The 16,057-nt window shown below is 50.5% G+C and overlaps 2 protein-coding genes across 64 annotated transcripts in view; one reads left to right on the top strand and one right to left on the bottom strand.

Moving 5' to 3' along the window:
- Positions 1–5,391, top strand: part of RAD52 (RAD52 DNA repair protein) — a 67,397-nt gene extending 62,006 nt beyond the window's left edge. For 10 of the 14 annotated variants that reach the window (XM_081594086.1, XM_081594082.1, XM_081594081.1 and 7 more), the window contains 5 exons: positions 1,768–1,964; positions 2,111–2,256; positions 3,022–3,111; positions 3,362–3,577; positions 4,009–5,391. In XM_081594086.1, the coding sequence (XP_081450212.1) occupies positions 1,768–1,964; positions 2,111–2,256; positions 3,022–3,111; positions 3,362–3,577; positions 4,009–4,070 (711 nt within the window). In that variant the 3' untranslated portion in view covers positions 4,071–5,391. Of the gene's footprint in view, positions 1–1,767; positions 1,965–2,110; positions 2,293–3,021; positions 3,112–3,361; positions 3,621–4,008 lie in introns of all 14 variants that reach the window. The other 4 variants (XM_081594078.1, XM_081594087.1, XM_081594090.1 and 1 more) reach the window with 4 other exon arrangements.
- Positions 5,000–16,057, bottom strand: part of WNK1 (WNK lysine deficient protein kinase 1) — a 126,131-nt gene continuing 115,073 nt past the window's right edge. For 39 of the 50 annotated variants that reach the window (XM_081594020.1, XM_081594021.1, XM_081594026.1 and 36 more), the window contains 4 exons: positions 15,781–15,980; positions 14,244–14,438; positions 8,209–8,396; positions 5,000–7,789 (listed from right to left, as the gene is read on the bottom strand). In XM_081594020.1, the coding sequence (XP_081450146.1) occupies positions 7,472–7,789; positions 8,209–8,396; positions 14,244–14,438; positions 15,781–15,980 (901 nt within the window). In that variant the 3' untranslated portion in view covers positions 5,000–7,471. Of the gene's footprint in view, positions 7,790–8,208; positions 8,397–10,728; positions 10,771–13,313; positions 13,386–14,243; positions 14,439–15,780; positions 15,981–16,057 lie in introns of all 50 variants that reach the window. The other 11 variants (XM_081593984.1, XM_081593985.1, XM_081593987.1 and 8 more) reach the window with 2 other exon arrangements.

Raw genomic sequence — 16,057 nt, 5'->3', positions numbered from 1 at the left:
AGTTGCTTCATGGCCTATGGAGTCTTCCCGGACCAGGGGTTGAACCTGCGTCTCCTGCATTGCAAGAGTTCATAGTTTAACTACCGAACCACCAGGGAAATCTGACTTGATTTTTCTTGAAAGTAATGTTTTTTTTTAGTCTGACTTTTAGTCAGGTTTATTCCTGCTTTTAAACTTTATATAAATGGAATTGTATGGTTTGTGCTTTATAAAAAGCGTTGTGTTAAAAAGTACAACATAGATATGTAGACAACGGACACGTGATAAATGTTCAGCTGGAGGATGAATTTTAAGGCAAACACACCCACGTAGCCAGCACCTGAATCAGGTCGAGCGTGACTGCTTCCCCGAGTCTCTGTGTGTGCCAGCCCCTCCCTCCTCATCTCTGCTGAGGAAACCATGTTCAACACAGGCTAGTTCTGATTGTTCTTTACTTTTTGGACTCACATTATGAACTGTTTTGTGTCTGGCTTTCATTCCACATGTGTGTGATTCATTTGTGTTGAATGTAGTGGCATTTTCTGTGACCTGAGTCTATAGTTGGTTTTCCTATTCTGACTCAATAGATGCTGGAGATTTTTGTAGCTTTTGGTTGAATAGGGCTGCTGTTAGCATTCTTGAGCGTGCCTCGGTGCACACACACCCATTTACTGTGGAAATTATTAGCGCAGCTCAGAGGGTTGGGCGTGTGCTTGGTTTTAGAAGGTTCTTACAGTTGCCCAGTATGGCACACAGCAGTATGTGAGTTCCAGTTATTCTGTATATTCAACAGCATTTAGCTTTGTCAGTCTTAAAAAATTTTTTTCAGTGCTCATTTTCAATTTTTTTTGTGGTGGTAAAATATACATAAAATTTACCTTCTCAGACATTTTAAGGGTGCAGTTCAGTTGTACACAATACATTCCTAACGTGGGGTACTCACCACTACCATCCACGTCTGTAACTCTTTGCTGTTAGAAAACAAATTCTACCCACTGTACAGTGACCCCAGCTCCCTCTCCACACAGCCCCGACACCACCATCTGCCTTGTCTCTGCTTCTCACTACCCGCGGTGCCTCTTGCCAGTGGAGTCATCTGATTGTTCCTGGCCTGTTTCACTGAGCATATCACCCTCAAGTTTCCTAGCACGAGCTCATTTCCCCTTCAGTTTCTTTTTTTTGGCAGCACCATGCGGCATGTGGGGGCTCAGTTCCCTGACCAGGGATTGAACCCGGGCCTTTGGCATGAAAGCCTGGAGTCAAAACCACTAGGTCACCAGAGAACTCCCTGCAGAAGCTCATTTCTTTTTGACTGACTCCCAATGTAGATAAGAAATTTCACAGTGTAATTTTCATTTTCAGGTTATCTTTACCAAAATGTAGTCGTCTTAACCTGATACTCCGCTCTTCTGTGAGCCTCTCATTACTGAGTGAGGCTTTGCTTGTGGAGCACAGGCTCTGGGTTTCTGTGGTGTGATGATGCATGATCATTTCCAGAGAAAAGTATATCAGGCCCAGTTGCCAAGGAAAGACTGAAGTTAGATTTTACAGAGCATTTTGCCCTAAATAAAAACTGAAGTGTGATTCCTTCGTATGAAAACTCCATTAACACAGAATGGCACAGGTGGAAAATGGAGCTGCTTTACTCCATATAGAGTTGAAGTTACTGGCACTTGTGGATCCTTTGTTTCAGCTTCTCAGGACCTCGAAGGAATGAGGGCGGAGAATTGTGGCATGTGTTCAAGGAAGGGGCAAGAGCAACTGAAGGAAATTATTCTCTCTTATTAGCCGCCTCTTGAAGTGGATTTAACTAATGCAAAGAGACAAGATTTTGAACCATCTGTTGAACAAGCCAGATACAGCAACTGCCAGCTGAATGCGATTCTGGAACCCCCTAAAGCCCAGAAGGTGACCTCACCTTGCAGACTGAGCCACTCAGCTGGCCCCCACGTTGTGATGCAGGGGGACAAGGACAGCAGCTCCCGGTACGGCCGCCTGCCCTCACCTCTGCTCCTCCCTCCACTTGCACCTTCTGAGCAGCACGTGGGGCCGTGAGCCCCCTTGGGAACTGTGTGCTGTTGACCAGGTAACTCGGAAACCCCCCCAACACCCCACTGGTCTCCTGCTGCAGAAGCCTGGCCCCTGGCACCACGGAGAGCGAAGCCACGCTGCAGCGGAAGCTCCGGCAGAAGCAGCTGCAGCAGCAGTTCCGGGAACAGATGGAGAGACAGCAGCAGGCCGCCACCTCTGCTCCGTCCGCTGGAAGGATGGACCAGGGTGAGAGGCCAGGGGCACCCCTGCCTGGAGCGGCAGGTTCGGTTCAGACCAGGGCTCGGCACACATGGGGCCAGGGCTTCAGAGCGCCGGGTCCTGCCCGACATTTCCCCATGGGTGAAGACAGTGGTCCTCTGGGGAAGGAAGCAGACAGCCCCTGACGTCACCAGAGCTGGACCTCTCGGTGCTAGAGCAGCTTCGGGCCTCAGTTACTCTGGCCACACGGACACGAGCTCTTTGACTGTAAGGCAGAAAGTTGGGTGTACAGGTGATGGGGCTTCTGGCAGTTCTTTCTCCATGAACTTGCGTTTATCTCCGAGTCCAGATTCACTGGGAGTAGTAGATACAGATTGAAGTCTTTTCCAGAGACTAGAAACAAAGACCAAACGGATTTCTCCCAGCTTCTCCTTAAAAATTACTAAGATTCTGAGGACTTGGTTCCTGTTTAGTTCTTTAAAACTCCCATCAGCACTGGCCAGCTGAAATTAATGAAGGGAAAAGCCAACAATGGATTGTGCTGGGCCTGTTCTTAGTAAGAATTATTATTCTGGGTCTCTAGCTTCCAACCCAGACTCGTCAGTTTTTTCTTTAGTTTGATGAGAAGATGGTGTTTTCAGCCCTAGTTTATACAGATGAGTTAGGTGGGACTGGGACACAGGGCCCCAAGCTTGATGCTGGCTCTGAGGGGTGTAATTAGCTCTGCATGCACCCGAGGCTGCCCAGCACCCCAATGATGACGGGAGCTCAGCCTGCCCCCTCTCTCTGCAGTGCAGCCGCCACCGGTGCCTCCTGCCAAGCCCAGCCTCCCCAGGACCTGCTCACCTTCGGAGCCACTCACCCAGAGAGACCTGCTCCCAGGTAAGCGGAGCTGGAGGAGTGACCTAAGGCCTCATCAGTAAACACGTCAGGTGCCTGAGTCACTGGTCGTCACACACACATCTCAAGAGAGGCACAGGGATCTTCACTTCTGTCGGTTCTGTAGGCCTGGTGTACTTCCACAGGACGAGGGGAGAGAAATTCAGATGCTGTCACGGGGCCCTTACGATACAGAACTTTCTCATGACCTGCTCTTTTCTCTCGTTTGTTTGTGTTACATTTTCCCGTGCAGACAGTCTTGAAATGTGGGATATGGCTATGGATGCAGAGGACAGCATGGTCAAGCCCTTGTCGAAACCAGAACCACCGCAGACCCCTGCCATCTCGGTCCTGAAGAACCACATAGAGACCCAGAACAGGATCCCACAGAGCCTTTGCCACCAGAATCCACAGGCACAGTCTGGGCCCTGGCACCTCCAAGCTTCCAGCCTTAAGCAGCACACCTCAGGTAGCCGAGTGTTTTAGGAGCCAACACCAAAAGGAGAACCTGGGTGTGTGTGATTCACTGAGTCTTAAAAGCAGAATGACATTCCATTTTAAGAAGTCCGGTGGACTCCTGTCAGAGGGGCAGCAGTCTAAGAACGTGGAGGACAATTAGTTTAAGAGCCAGAAGTTCCCCTGGGGTCCTGACCTGACGGGTAACTCTTCAGCTGTATTTAACAGCTGTGGTTAAACGCAGGCCCATCCTCATTTCTCCTGCAGCTTGGTCTCGTGTTAATGGCGGGATCTGTCCTCATGTAACAGTCTTCATTCTTGGGCTTTTGTGGTTTAAAGTAGGTAAAGTAGGGCTATTAGCTAATGACTTCTGGATTATATCAGTTGTCAGTTTACTTGATTTTAAAGTCACCGCAGCTATTTGAACAGTTTCCTCTTCCACAGCGGACTGTGATTCCTCTTGGAAGAATCAGGACATGAAGAAAAGAAAACTGGATCCACCTTAACCAAGGCTCAGGTCACCTCCTGAACTCGGTCCTGACGGGACTTCATTTTGGTCATGAAATGACTGGTCCTGCCTGAGGAGTGCGCTCTGCTTCGGGGCTTTACCTGCTTCACCCTGAACTCTGCCGGAGGACTTAGCACCTGCTCACAGCAAGTTGGGCAGTTGGGAAGCTCTGCAGAGACTAAGTGCCTTTTCTTGGGCTCCTCACTCTTTTATCCCTAAACTATTATGTTAATGAAGACAGAAATCACCTCTGACCTCTTGCTCTTCCCCCCCCCCCCGTTTCCTAACGCCGCCATGCAAGATTGCAGTCTTCATCACTATCATTCAGCAGCTCATCACGAAACTAATTCCTTTTCTCTCAAGACCAAAGAAAAGGCATTTTTAAGAAAGCAAAATTAAATCCTACCCTGTAACAATATAACAGGCATACCTCCTCTTATTGCACTTCACATTGTTTTTTTAAAACAAACTGAAGGTTTTTGGCCACCCTGTGTCGAGCATTTTAAAGATTTTTTAACAACATACAGTGCTAGCACACACTACAGTGTCATGTGAACAGTGTTCCTATGTATCTGAAAACCAAAAATCTGATGTAAGCAGCTGTTTACATTTACCTGTCTCAGATGCAAAGAGGCCTCGTATCCAGTCCAGAGGCAGCTGGAGCACAGCCCCGTCTGTGATGTGGTGCCTGAGACGAGCCCCGTGGCAGGAAGCCTCGGCTACCCGACCCCTCACCTGAGCTGCAGAGATTTTTTTTCTAGTTTAGTATCCTTACTGCTATCTTCCTTATCTGCAGCATCTTAGTTCAGGTCGGAATCACTGCTTGAAAGTTTCTGGAGCTAGGAATCCAGTTATAAATTGCACACAAGTCATATCAGAGCTAATACGATCACGAAAAGACACCTGCTGAAAATGAAGCCCCACAGCTCAACAAAACCAAGTTCGGTTTATTCGAATGATTTCATCACATGTCCACAAGCAGGAAGTGCAACCCACAGTTAGTGCCAAACAGGAGTGACGGCTGCCGAGAATCCCCAAGGTTTGAATTCCGTTTATTTTTTTTTAAACAGTGTACATTGTTAAATAATGTAAGGAAAACATTTATAATTCAGAAAGATTTTTTTAATGTGGAAAAAGATACTCAAAGTGTACTATTAACACGAAAATAATTTAAACAGTTCAGTAGCACTGGTTCATTCCTCTAGGCTTCAGTTATTTCATCCACAGGAGGGGAAAAAAATCAACAGTAAATAAAACCAGTTCTTACTTTCCATGTGAGTGAAGAGACCTCAAAATCATTAAAGCAAAGTGGCAAGACAGTCGTGCTGCCTTTGGCTCCCTCCTCTGGTGCAAAGTCCTGTCTCCTCTGTCCAGGTGTCTGTTTCCCGTCTCCTTGGCGCTTCTTGTTCTGTCCTTACTGTTACCATTTCCCGAGGATTACAGGCAGAGAAAAAGTAAAGTTTCGAAGCAAAGTTTGGAGCACCTGGCCTTCTCATCTCTTACCTTCCTAAAACCTCAGCTTTCGTTTGCATCTTTGGGGCCTTGGCTAACTTAATAAAGAAAATGGCCAGCAAAGAACAGGACGGCCAGGCTCTTCCTGTCATGGGAGATTCCTGGGATGGGCCACTGAGGTGGCTCAAGAGAAGAAGCACCCCAAGATTAAGAGTCCTAGCTTCTTGCCCCATCTTCTGGGAGAACAGAGATCCCCAAAATGGGCAATTGGGAGAGTATTTCTTGAAGTTTCTGAAAATAAAGAGAACTGCCCATCACAAGTAGGCATAGTACTAAATAATACTGTCTGGTTGCAGTTGTTACTTGAGGGGAGTCTCTCTTTATATGAGAATATCCATTGTCATTCTAGAAACAAAGGTAGCCAGGAGATCACGACCCTGCAACCCTCCGGACATTATACAGAAGTGAGGAGGAACAAGCAACCATTCCTACAGTGCTTATTTCGGATGTGGGGCCACTTGCCACAAACTGCAGGACCCCACGTTAAGAAATACACGGTACATTTGCACCAAGAGGAAAGCAAGTCAAACAATTTTTCTTGGAGCAACTTTCTCCATCTGAGACGTTTCACTATCACATTTCCCAACTTAAAAACTAGCCCCCACCCCCTTCCTTTCTCTTCAGCCATTTCTTCTCAACCTTCTGTGTTCAAGCCCAGCGCAGGTAAGTAAGGCTTAGGGCAGCCGCTGGCCAAGCACCACGTTTTCAAAACACGTCTGTTCTCCAGCCTCTAGTCTCTCAGCACCTATCGCACACCACGCTCAGTCTGTTAACTGCCCGATCTGGTGACAGCATCCCTCCTCACTTGTCCTGAAACAGTTTTCTGCTTTAACCACTGATGTCAACCTAACTTCTCACCCTGCTCATCTTACAAAATTGTTGAAAAAAATACCCTTCCAGTTTCCTTCCAACATAGTCCACTGCTGGGTCACACGGACCCACGCTCTCCTTCCACACGCCCTCGCTGACCAGGGTCTAGACGAGAAGTTGATGCAACGGCAGAAGCGATAGAAGTCCAAGGCACTAAGCATCCAGCAAGCGGTACTGGGAGGACGGAAGTATTCAAGTAGAGTGATTTATACAATTTTACATTCACATTTATTTATCTAATACAATGGAAATACAAAGGAGAAAAGTGAAATCTCAGTAAGGACAGAGCTAGCCTTTTTAAGCCTTTCATATTTTACTCTTAAACTACTGTTGTCCAACAACATTTATACATCACAGTGTTTCCACATCAAAACTGATGGCAAAGTTACATGTCCGCAGGGAACTTAATTTTTTTCCTAATTGCTAATGCTGCAGTCAAAGCTGCGAGTATCATCTGCTTAAAGCACTAATGACCTATTGTAAGAAAGGGCTGAAACCTCCATCCCTCCCCGGTGTCTTCACTGGGTTCTAACGATTGGTTGGATTGGGGTGGGGGCTGGGGGAGACAAAGGAGAAAGAAAAATGGTGGGGGCGACAGGGTAGGAGAGAGCCCAATAGTTTAAATTTTTTGTCTTGTGGTTTATATTCTTGAGGGAGTAAGGGGTTGGGGTGGCTATCAAAATGAAGAGCCCCACCACCTGAAAATGCAGACAGCTCTGCTTCTCCAGAGCTCTCTAGGAGCCTTCTGACCAACCCGACTATTCCCAAGCGCTCACTGCTGGGTCTGGGTGCCAACAAAGCACACACAAGACAGCTGTCCTCTCTCCTCCTCCCACTCCAGGCGGTGAGGGCAGGGGAGAGAATCCACTCCAAGGGCTCTAAGCGGGATTAAAACATTCCTTTCTGGCAAGAAATGACCAGTTAAATGCAGCACTAGTAGTTAGCATACAGGCTACTCTCCCCCACCCCCCACATTCCATCTCCTGCCCCCAAACCTGCCCCAGGATTGCCTCGGGTCTATGTGGTCCGCAGGTTGGAACCTGGGGGGTTGCTGATGGATTTCTGCAAGTTGCTGATGTTGAAATTCTGTAAGGAGGCTGTTCCCACAGGCTGGAACTGGCTAAGCGGCTGGGGTGCCGGGCCACCCGTCCCGCTCCACTGCGTGCCAAACGGGGGGGCAGGGAAACCGTACTGCTGAGGGGGGCACATGGACTTGGGGAAGTGCCCTAGAGAGGTAGCTGACGCTGCAGAGCCAGGGGCAGAGCCGCCCAGGTTTGAGGTCATGGAGACGCACAGCTGACCGGGCGCGGAGAACTTCCTTGCCATGCCAGGGCCCTGGGGAGAGAACAGGCAGTGAAGCCATGCGAGTGGGACAGGGACAGGGTGAGGGAGAGTTCTAGGACTGGGCTGCTCTGAGCTTACAGGGTTGAGGGGACAACTTCCAGACAGCCTTCCGTCACCACCACTGGCTCCTGACACCACACACCTGTTCTGACTGGAAAGGGGTGGCGTCGCGTGCCTTGCGTGAGTGGCGCGAGCACACACCATTCAGAGTGTTAAGGAAAAGGGAAGAAAAACTGGGCTGACTCGGTTCAGAGCAAGGAATCCAGGGAAAGGAACTAAGAAGGGACCTGGCTGATTTCTTTTTTCCTGGAAGTGCTAGAACTCAGGAGCCCCTGGAGGTGGTCATGGCAGGGTCCCACGTGCCCAGTGACACTCGGATGGGCAGGAGGAAGCACGAGGGTTGTGCTGACCTCATAGCTCACGTGTCCTTTGCTTCCCCGCCTGCCTGAGAGACTCATGGCGTCCCGGGCCCAGTTGTCCACTAGCTTGTGCAGGTCATCCGTGAACATGCCCTTCCTGCTGGACGTCACGGCAGGAGGTGGAGCCGGGGCGGCCTGGCTGCTCACGGCTCCCCCGACGGCGTTGGTGCTGCTGGTCCCTGAGGTCAGAAGAAGCAACGAGGCACAACCATTAGAAGGGACTTGGGTGGTGACTTCAAGGAGAGGAGAAACCTCCCACGATGATGAACGGCAAGCCCAGGATGGGGGGATGAACCAGGGAACCATGCAGAAGGGAGGTTTCAGGGTCTCAGGAGCCAAACGCCACGGCGTAGCAGGGCCAGGGAGAGGCTCTCCTCAGGAGCTGCCGGGGAGGGACGAGGGCGGGGACCTCGCTGCGCCCGTCCCCGCGATGTCGGGAGTGTGGACACTTGCTGCTGGGCCTCTGTGCCCAGCACCCGCTGAGGAGAGGTGTGTGCTGTAGCCACCAAGCCTGGCTGCTCTGAATGCTGCAGGACAGGGCAAGAGACGAGGGCCCCCCGAGCACGGGCAGGGTCCCCGGGGGAGCTGAAGCCCTGTGAGCACAGGCCCGAGGAGAGCTGGGCCCCCAAGCTGCGGGTCGGGGTCTGGGACGCGCTCAGCCGTTCTTCCACAGAAAGGGAGACGAGAGAACGCGTGCTCTGTTCAGAAAGCTTCTTCACCTGGACCCATAAACATGAATGCAAACGTCAACCTGGAAGAGTGAAGGCTCAACCTCTCCCAGCTCCGTGAGCGAAGCAGCACGAGGACTCGAAGGTTCTCTGTGCTTCGCCCGAGCCTGCGGCTCCAGGAAGATGCGGCGTCCCCGAGGACGACCCCGGCCGGTGGCTGCACCGCATCTGGCCTCTCCCCGCCCTGCCCCCTCCCCGAAGAGCAGGCACTCTCTGTGCACCCAGGGAGGCGCAGGGTGCGGGGGAGCAGGAGGCTCTGGGGCTGTGATGAAGGGTCTTTATGGTTTGATGAGGAAGAAAGGAGTCTGTGTCCTGCCTGATTTCGGCTCTGCTGGAGGGCACACTGGCGATTTTTCGAGAGGCAGGTTTGAGGGAAGAGGGAAAGAAGAGTCAGGGTCTTGTGTATTCCCCACACCCCCACTTTCTTACCAGATCTCACATGTGCTGCGGAATAACTGTAAGCGGCCACTGTAAGGCATGAGCCAAGAGGACTCCAGATCCCCAGTCAAGGCCAGGGCTGAATGTCTAAACGCGGACACTGCCCGCTGTCACAGTCCAGCAGTGCCAGAAGCGACTCGCCCCCCACCCCCCAGGCCCCCACGACGGGGGTGGCTCACCCACCAGGGCCGGGCACCCAAACCCGAGTGCGGGAGGAACAGCTGTTGTGAGGTGAGGCTGCCCAGCGCAGAGGTCCTGTGCTTCTCAGCACCCAGGCAACACGGGGGGGGGGGGGGGCCGGGGCGTTGAGGGCAGGGGGTGGGGGCTGAGTTCCCTACAGAGCAGAACCCAGGAGGAAAAGTGGGACGCACAGGACACAGGCTTCCGGGACGGCAGGAGGGAACAGCGCAGGCAGGGGTGGGGATGGGTGTCAGCGCATGCATGAGGACCATCTCACCCCCCGCCCCCCGTGTGCGTGACCACGGCGTGAGCTTGGTGGCGAGTGAGACGATGAGGACGACACAGAGGATCACAAGTAAGCAGAGCTGTCAGCAGCCCGCGGAGGGGAGCACTGCTGGTCACAGGCTGGGCTCAGCTGGGTGCCGAGGCCCCTTGACACTGGGCGCGGGGTGGACACCGGGGGAGAGTCAGCCACGCAGGCAACCTTCTCATTCTGCCTTCTGAAAACCGCCTTCCCGTGGGAGGATGACACACACACCCCCCCCTTTCCAAGCAGAAATTAACTCTGGGAAAACCTGGCTTGGCTACTAAACCCAGAAGAATAGGGGTGCATGTGGTCTGTGGCAGCAGGAAAGCGGTGACGAAACCAGCAGGGCAGGCGTTTCCCAGACACGGCCAGTCTTCAGAGGACACTCACTGTCCTTGAAACCCTTCTCAGTTCTGCTCAAAAATTCTAAAAGCAGTGCATGCTTTCCCACCAAAAACGTTCTCCTGCCATAGTCTGTCCCCCACCCCTACCCCCTCCTAGTAACAAGAGCCCACTATGAGCCACGCTTACTGCCCGCCTCCCAAGCACCGTTTTCTGGAAGAGCCCCTTGGCGGCGGCGGCAGCGCGAGGCAGCCCCACTCGCCCTACACACACCCGCGGGCGCCCCCACCACAGCGGTCACAGAGCCAGGTGCGGGCTGTCACCGAGAGCATGGACTGTGAGGGGACCTGGAATCTGGAAGGAGAGCCAGTGGCAACCACTGAGCGTGTTGAAGACGACACCAGAAAAGGGTGCAGGGCTGGGGTCCGGGAGTCGAGAGGCTGCGGGGCGCAAAGAGCTCAGGGCGACAGGCTTCACAGTCAGGGACCAGAAGTAACACAAAGAAAGGATAATTACTACAGAGCTGGTTGCAAGGGCAGACTTTTTTCACCATCTTCCCTGAAGCACAAAGAGAGAGCAGTGTGTTAAAGATAAGGAAACAGAAGTATAAAATAATTAGACCCTCCAAACAGCACACCAGGGCCCAGCAGGAGAGAGCAGGGGGGGAGAGGACAGGGACTGGCACAGGCGCCAGGCTGTGCGGGGGGGCCCCCTCCCGGCCCACGGCCCCACCCCACTGTCTGTCTGGAGGAGCAAGCCCTGAACCGGGCCTCCGGGGCTCTGGCCTCACTGCTGGAACCTCAAGTACCCAGGCAGTCTCTCCACACCCTGGCCCCTTCCTGCTTCTCCTGCTGGGCTGTTAAGACGCACTGCATTAAATGGATTAGCAATTCTACCACAGGAGGCTGACAGATGGTACCATTGTTACAGTTCTCATTTAAACTGGCTAACACACTATTTCCAAACCCTAGACATACATACTAACCCCGTCCCCCCTAGAAAAATCTTTTTTTAAAAGTATGTGGAAAACGAGCAACTTTCGAACAAAAATAAAGCATGAAGCCAAGCCGTGCTTCCAAACCAATATCTATTTTGAGCATAGAGTGAACTACCCCAGACTAGTTAAGACCCCATGCCTGAGAGCCCGATCTCTGTCCGTATTTGCTGTTTTGCCTTTTTTTTTTTTCTTTTTGGCCACACCACACTCCTTGTGGGCCTTTAGTTCCCCGACAGGGACTGAACCAGGGCTCGGCAGTCCTAAACCACTGGGTTTATTTGCTTTAAATCTGCATCTTGCAATCTGCTCACAAAGGCTTACATGGTGGACACCGACGTGCCTTCAACAGAGGCAGGGCCTCTCATTTTAGACCTAAGGGAGCCATCAGATTTAATACTTTCAACCACTTTCATCTGAACAACGCTGTAACACCACCTACCTTTCAGAGTGCGTTGAGAATGTTCTGAGCAAACAGAAGAGGTGCCTGTCACATGACACTCCCCTCACAAAAATGCCCTCGTCCTCCTCCCCCCTCTGGGACACTACAGGCTACATAACACAGGACTGACACCTCCAAACACTTGTCTCTCGCTGTTACTGTCTCTTCAGTCATCTAACTGGACACAGGACTTAAAAGTACTGACTTAAGTGTCGAGGAACTAACATTCTTGGTCCAGCCTAGCCTTGCCAGGCCCTGATAGCTTAGTTGGTAAAGAATCCGCCTGCAATGCAGGAGACCCCGGTTCGATTCCTGGGTTCAGAAGATCGCTGGAGAAGGGATAGGCTACCCACTCCAGTATTCTTGGGCTTCCCTTGTGGCTCAGCTGGTAAAGAATCCGTCTGCGATGCGGGAGACCTGGGTTTGATCCCTGGGTTGGGAAGATCCCCTGGAGAAGGGAAAAGCTACCCACTCCAGTATTCTGGTTGGAGAATTCCATGGACTGTGTATAGTCCATGGGGTCACAAACAGCCGGACACGACTGAGCGACTTTCACTCACTCAGCCTTGCCAGGAAAGCCATTACCCTACCAAGCGGGGTAGGCCTTCCACCTCCCTCTTGGCCACACAGCCCTGGACTAGCGTTGCATGAGGCCCAAGGACCTCTGAACCACACTCAAGAAACGACGACAGTCCGAGCACATGCACTTAAAAAGTATGTCAACAACCACATCAGAAGTTTGAGGCCTTAACAGAGAATATCTTTAAGCTCTAACAAAGGTTTTCTACTTAAACCTCAGTTTTGTTTTTAAAATTCTTATTTCAACATACGTTTATCAACTACTAGAACACGCCAGGCTAATCAGAGAGAAATGATGTGTGCTTCCCTGGGCTCCTGTGTTGTGCCCGTGATCTCACCAGGTCTGTGCAGGACCGCCCTCACTCCACACATAGGGAGGTGGGCTGGAGAGGCAGGTGCCTTGTTTTGGGGAAGAAAGCTGAGAAGTCCCAGCGATTTTGTTAAAAAGCCCATCTTTGCTTGCAGGTGCTGGCCCTCGGTCTTAATGAGCATAATTTATAAGACGAACTACACTGAAACCCTCTTTGAAATACTGACTTTATGGAATCAGAGGGCGGTGGTGGTGAAAGGATCCAGTGAAGAGATTCCAGCATCTTTATAATTGGTAAGATGGTTATGCTTAACAGAGATTACAAAAAAAAAAAACTATTCAATCTACTCTGAAAAATAATAGAAAAACAGGGTTTCAGTTTTCTCTGCTCGGTGGTCAGGAAGCTTTCTGTGATTTCTAATGCCAGAGCAAGGGGTGGCACTATGCATGGCTGGGCACGCAGACATCACTATGCTGAGTGACCCAGCAGTCCCTTGCCCTGGACACCAGGGCCCTCTGGCACAGGCTGAGGAAGAGGCAGTTCAACCAGAAAATTCATTTTGAAGTTTACAGAAACCTATGATCAGTTCTCCATCTTTTATCGTCATTAACAGAGGCCCAAACTTCTGAGGGCGATACTAGTTCAGCCAAGCCACTGCGGAGATGATGCACAGACACAAATGAAAATGGACTGCGTGAAACAACAGATCCAGCGGCAGACACAAGGACAAGGAAGGAGTAAAGGTGTTACACACAAAGAGCCAAGCAGGGCGTACTCAGAAATCGCGTCCTCCTGCCGCCAGCTTTGAACGTCACCTGCTCGGATGCACAGTTAAACTTGGCACAGCCTGTGAGAGGGGAAGAACGGGGAGAACAGGGAGAGAAGAGACAGAACACAGCTACGAGACGTTAGAACCCGAGCTGAGAGCCAGATGTGCTAGGACGGCACACAGAGGGACGAGCTTCCAGGACAGGCCTGCACGCCAGCAGCAGGGGTCAGGCCTGTCCCCCACCGGCCCAGACTGCGCCACCCGCCAGCACGCTCATCCTGCAAGAGACAGGCTAATCTCTAACCTCCGAGAAGCTGTGGCAAAAGCACCTCCATTTGCCATCTAGATCCCTTTCATTCTCTTCCACCCAGATGCCCAACACCTTTTAAGTTTTGTCTAATGTTACTGAAAGGTCTTTCCTCTGCAGCAATGTTCTGAGTGATTTTATTAAATCTCTGTTTATTAAACGACCTATACTTGGGAAGTAGATTAAAAGTAGCAACTTGAATTTTAGGGCTATTCACTTTAGTATGTCTCTCTCACACTTCATATTATTAAAGTCTACATTGGCTGAACAAATGCATTAACTTTCAGAAAGGGCTAAAACACCCAAGAATCTGGTTGCAGGAAACCCCAGTCCAGTATTAAATCGTTAAGTTCCAAATCCCAAAGGAGTCCTGCACTGCACTGAGGCATCACAGGGGCACTTTCTGCTGTAATCCCTTGAAGAAAACCTACTTCTACCAGAAGGGAGCAGTGATCCCACCCAAGCGAGTTGCCAACCACCCCCATGACAGCCCAAAGAACCATGTGGGCAGCCAGGTTCCAGGTCAGCGGCTCCCCCAAGCCACCCGCCTGCCCCAAGCTTCTGTCCTGCATGTGGCTGTGCCTCCATTTCCAGGCTCTCGGAGGGTGGTGGCTGCTCGTGGCTCTCACCTTGACCTGGAGCAGAAAGGCTTGGTACTGAAATGGCACCATCACTGGTGAAGGCTGAGTACAGGTTGTCACTGGAGGGAGACGGCTTCACGGGCTCTAACAGCTGGTTGGGCCCTGTCTCTGGGCCGCTGCCAGGAGCGGGGAGGGTCTGCTGAGGGTGCAAGACTGAACCTGCACTCTGACCAGACAGGGTACCTGTCAGAAGATACAGTGGTGTGAGGGAGGTGCACCTCTTTCCCCCTGCACTGGACAAGTACTGTCCACTGTTTGTCCCGCTGAGGGAGTGATAATGGGTCAAAAGCTACAGACCGAAGGGCAAAGGCCTCCGGACAGGATGGGGAGTAAGAGATGCAGGAGAGGCAACAGGACTGCAGGGCCCCATCCCTGAAGCTGCTGAGCTGCAGATAACCCGAGGGACTCAGGAGTCCAAGTCGGGTAAGATGACAGCACATGCAGGAGACATGAGAACTCCACTGTGCGACCTCAGCCCTGCCCTTTACCCTCTTATAACTGAGATTGGTCCAGAGACAGTCTCTCCTTAGTCTTTCTGGTACATGGGTCAAATCAAGTACAAAGAGGTGTCAAAAAATGATATAGGGATTGCAGAGTAATGCATATTTAGAGTTATTTTTGACAGGTTCACAGTTTTCACTCATTAGCCAGGTGTCCTGAAGTAGACACTTGGCTATTCCTTAGTGTAACCAGTGGAACAGAAGTACACTCCAAAAGAAGGTTGAAATTGGGATCAGAATCTAAATTAGCTGCTGTGACTTATGATCTCACATCTAATAATGAATTGGTTCTAAAGTCCCAGAGAAAAGGTTTGGGCCCCTGAAAACTTGCAGAGAATGGAAAGCTGTTAAGCCTGCAAGTGCTTTCCAATGCAGTTATATGAGAACTAAAGAGCAAGTGCGAAGTAAAAGTGTGTTCCAGCTGCTTTTACTTACAACTAGTTATCTAAAATTACCATAACTTCACCGACAGGTAAAAACTCTCTACATAATAAAAAATAGGCAAACCACAATTCAAGAGATTATGATTTAACTATTTTTTGACTACAAATACTAGCACGTTCTTTATTCCAATATAGCTAAATAAAACAAAACTTTAATCAAGGACATTATCACATGACATACCCAAAACACCTATATGAAATTTACATTCATCCCAACTGTGATTATGACCAATCCACTCATTAAAAAGAGAGAACTGATCTGGACTTTACCAAATAGAGAACAGTGCATTTTCTTCCAGCTGCCTAGGAGTTTGGTGACATGTGAGTTCTATGAGTCAAGAAGCACTACACATGAAGGAAACCACCAGACAGCAATATGGACAACACAGGAAAAGGTCACAGTACTACCCCATATTCCAGACTCAAAAAGAAGTTCTATAAACACGGGGAGTAGAAGGCAAGGAAGTGACACTATGGGAAAGTCAAACTCCTTCTCCATTAATTCAACTGAAGTAGCCAATATTCAACAGATTCTATACACAGATGGAGACAGAAACACAAGACAGGATGTCCATGGCTCACCTGGTCCAGGGCTTTTATTCCCCAAAGAGCTGCTGCGACTGGACTTGCTCCCTTTGCTTTTGGTGGGTCGCCTCCTTCTCCCTGCAAGGGGGGCTGCTGGGGGAATGATGACAGCAGGAGGAACCTTGCCCAGTTTGGTGTATAAAGACTCAATCTCGTGCTTCTGGCGACTCTGCAGGTCCTGAATCTCTTTAAGATGTCTACAAAAGATAACCAAACAATTCAAAAATAGAATAACCACCTCTGTTACAACAAAAATTAACATGATTTCACCTTC

The sequence above is a fragment of the Giraffa tippelskirchi genome, chromosome 4 (assembly GCF_054371585.1).
Source record: "Giraffa tippelskirchi isolate mGirTip1 chromosome 4, T2T-mGirTip1v1.2.pri, whole genome shotgun sequence".
NCBI classification, from domain to species: domain Eukaryota; kingdom Metazoa; phylum Chordata; class Mammalia; order Artiodactyla; family Giraffidae; genus Giraffa; species Giraffa tippelskirchi.
This window is presented reverse-complemented; position numbering and strand designations above follow the sequence as displayed.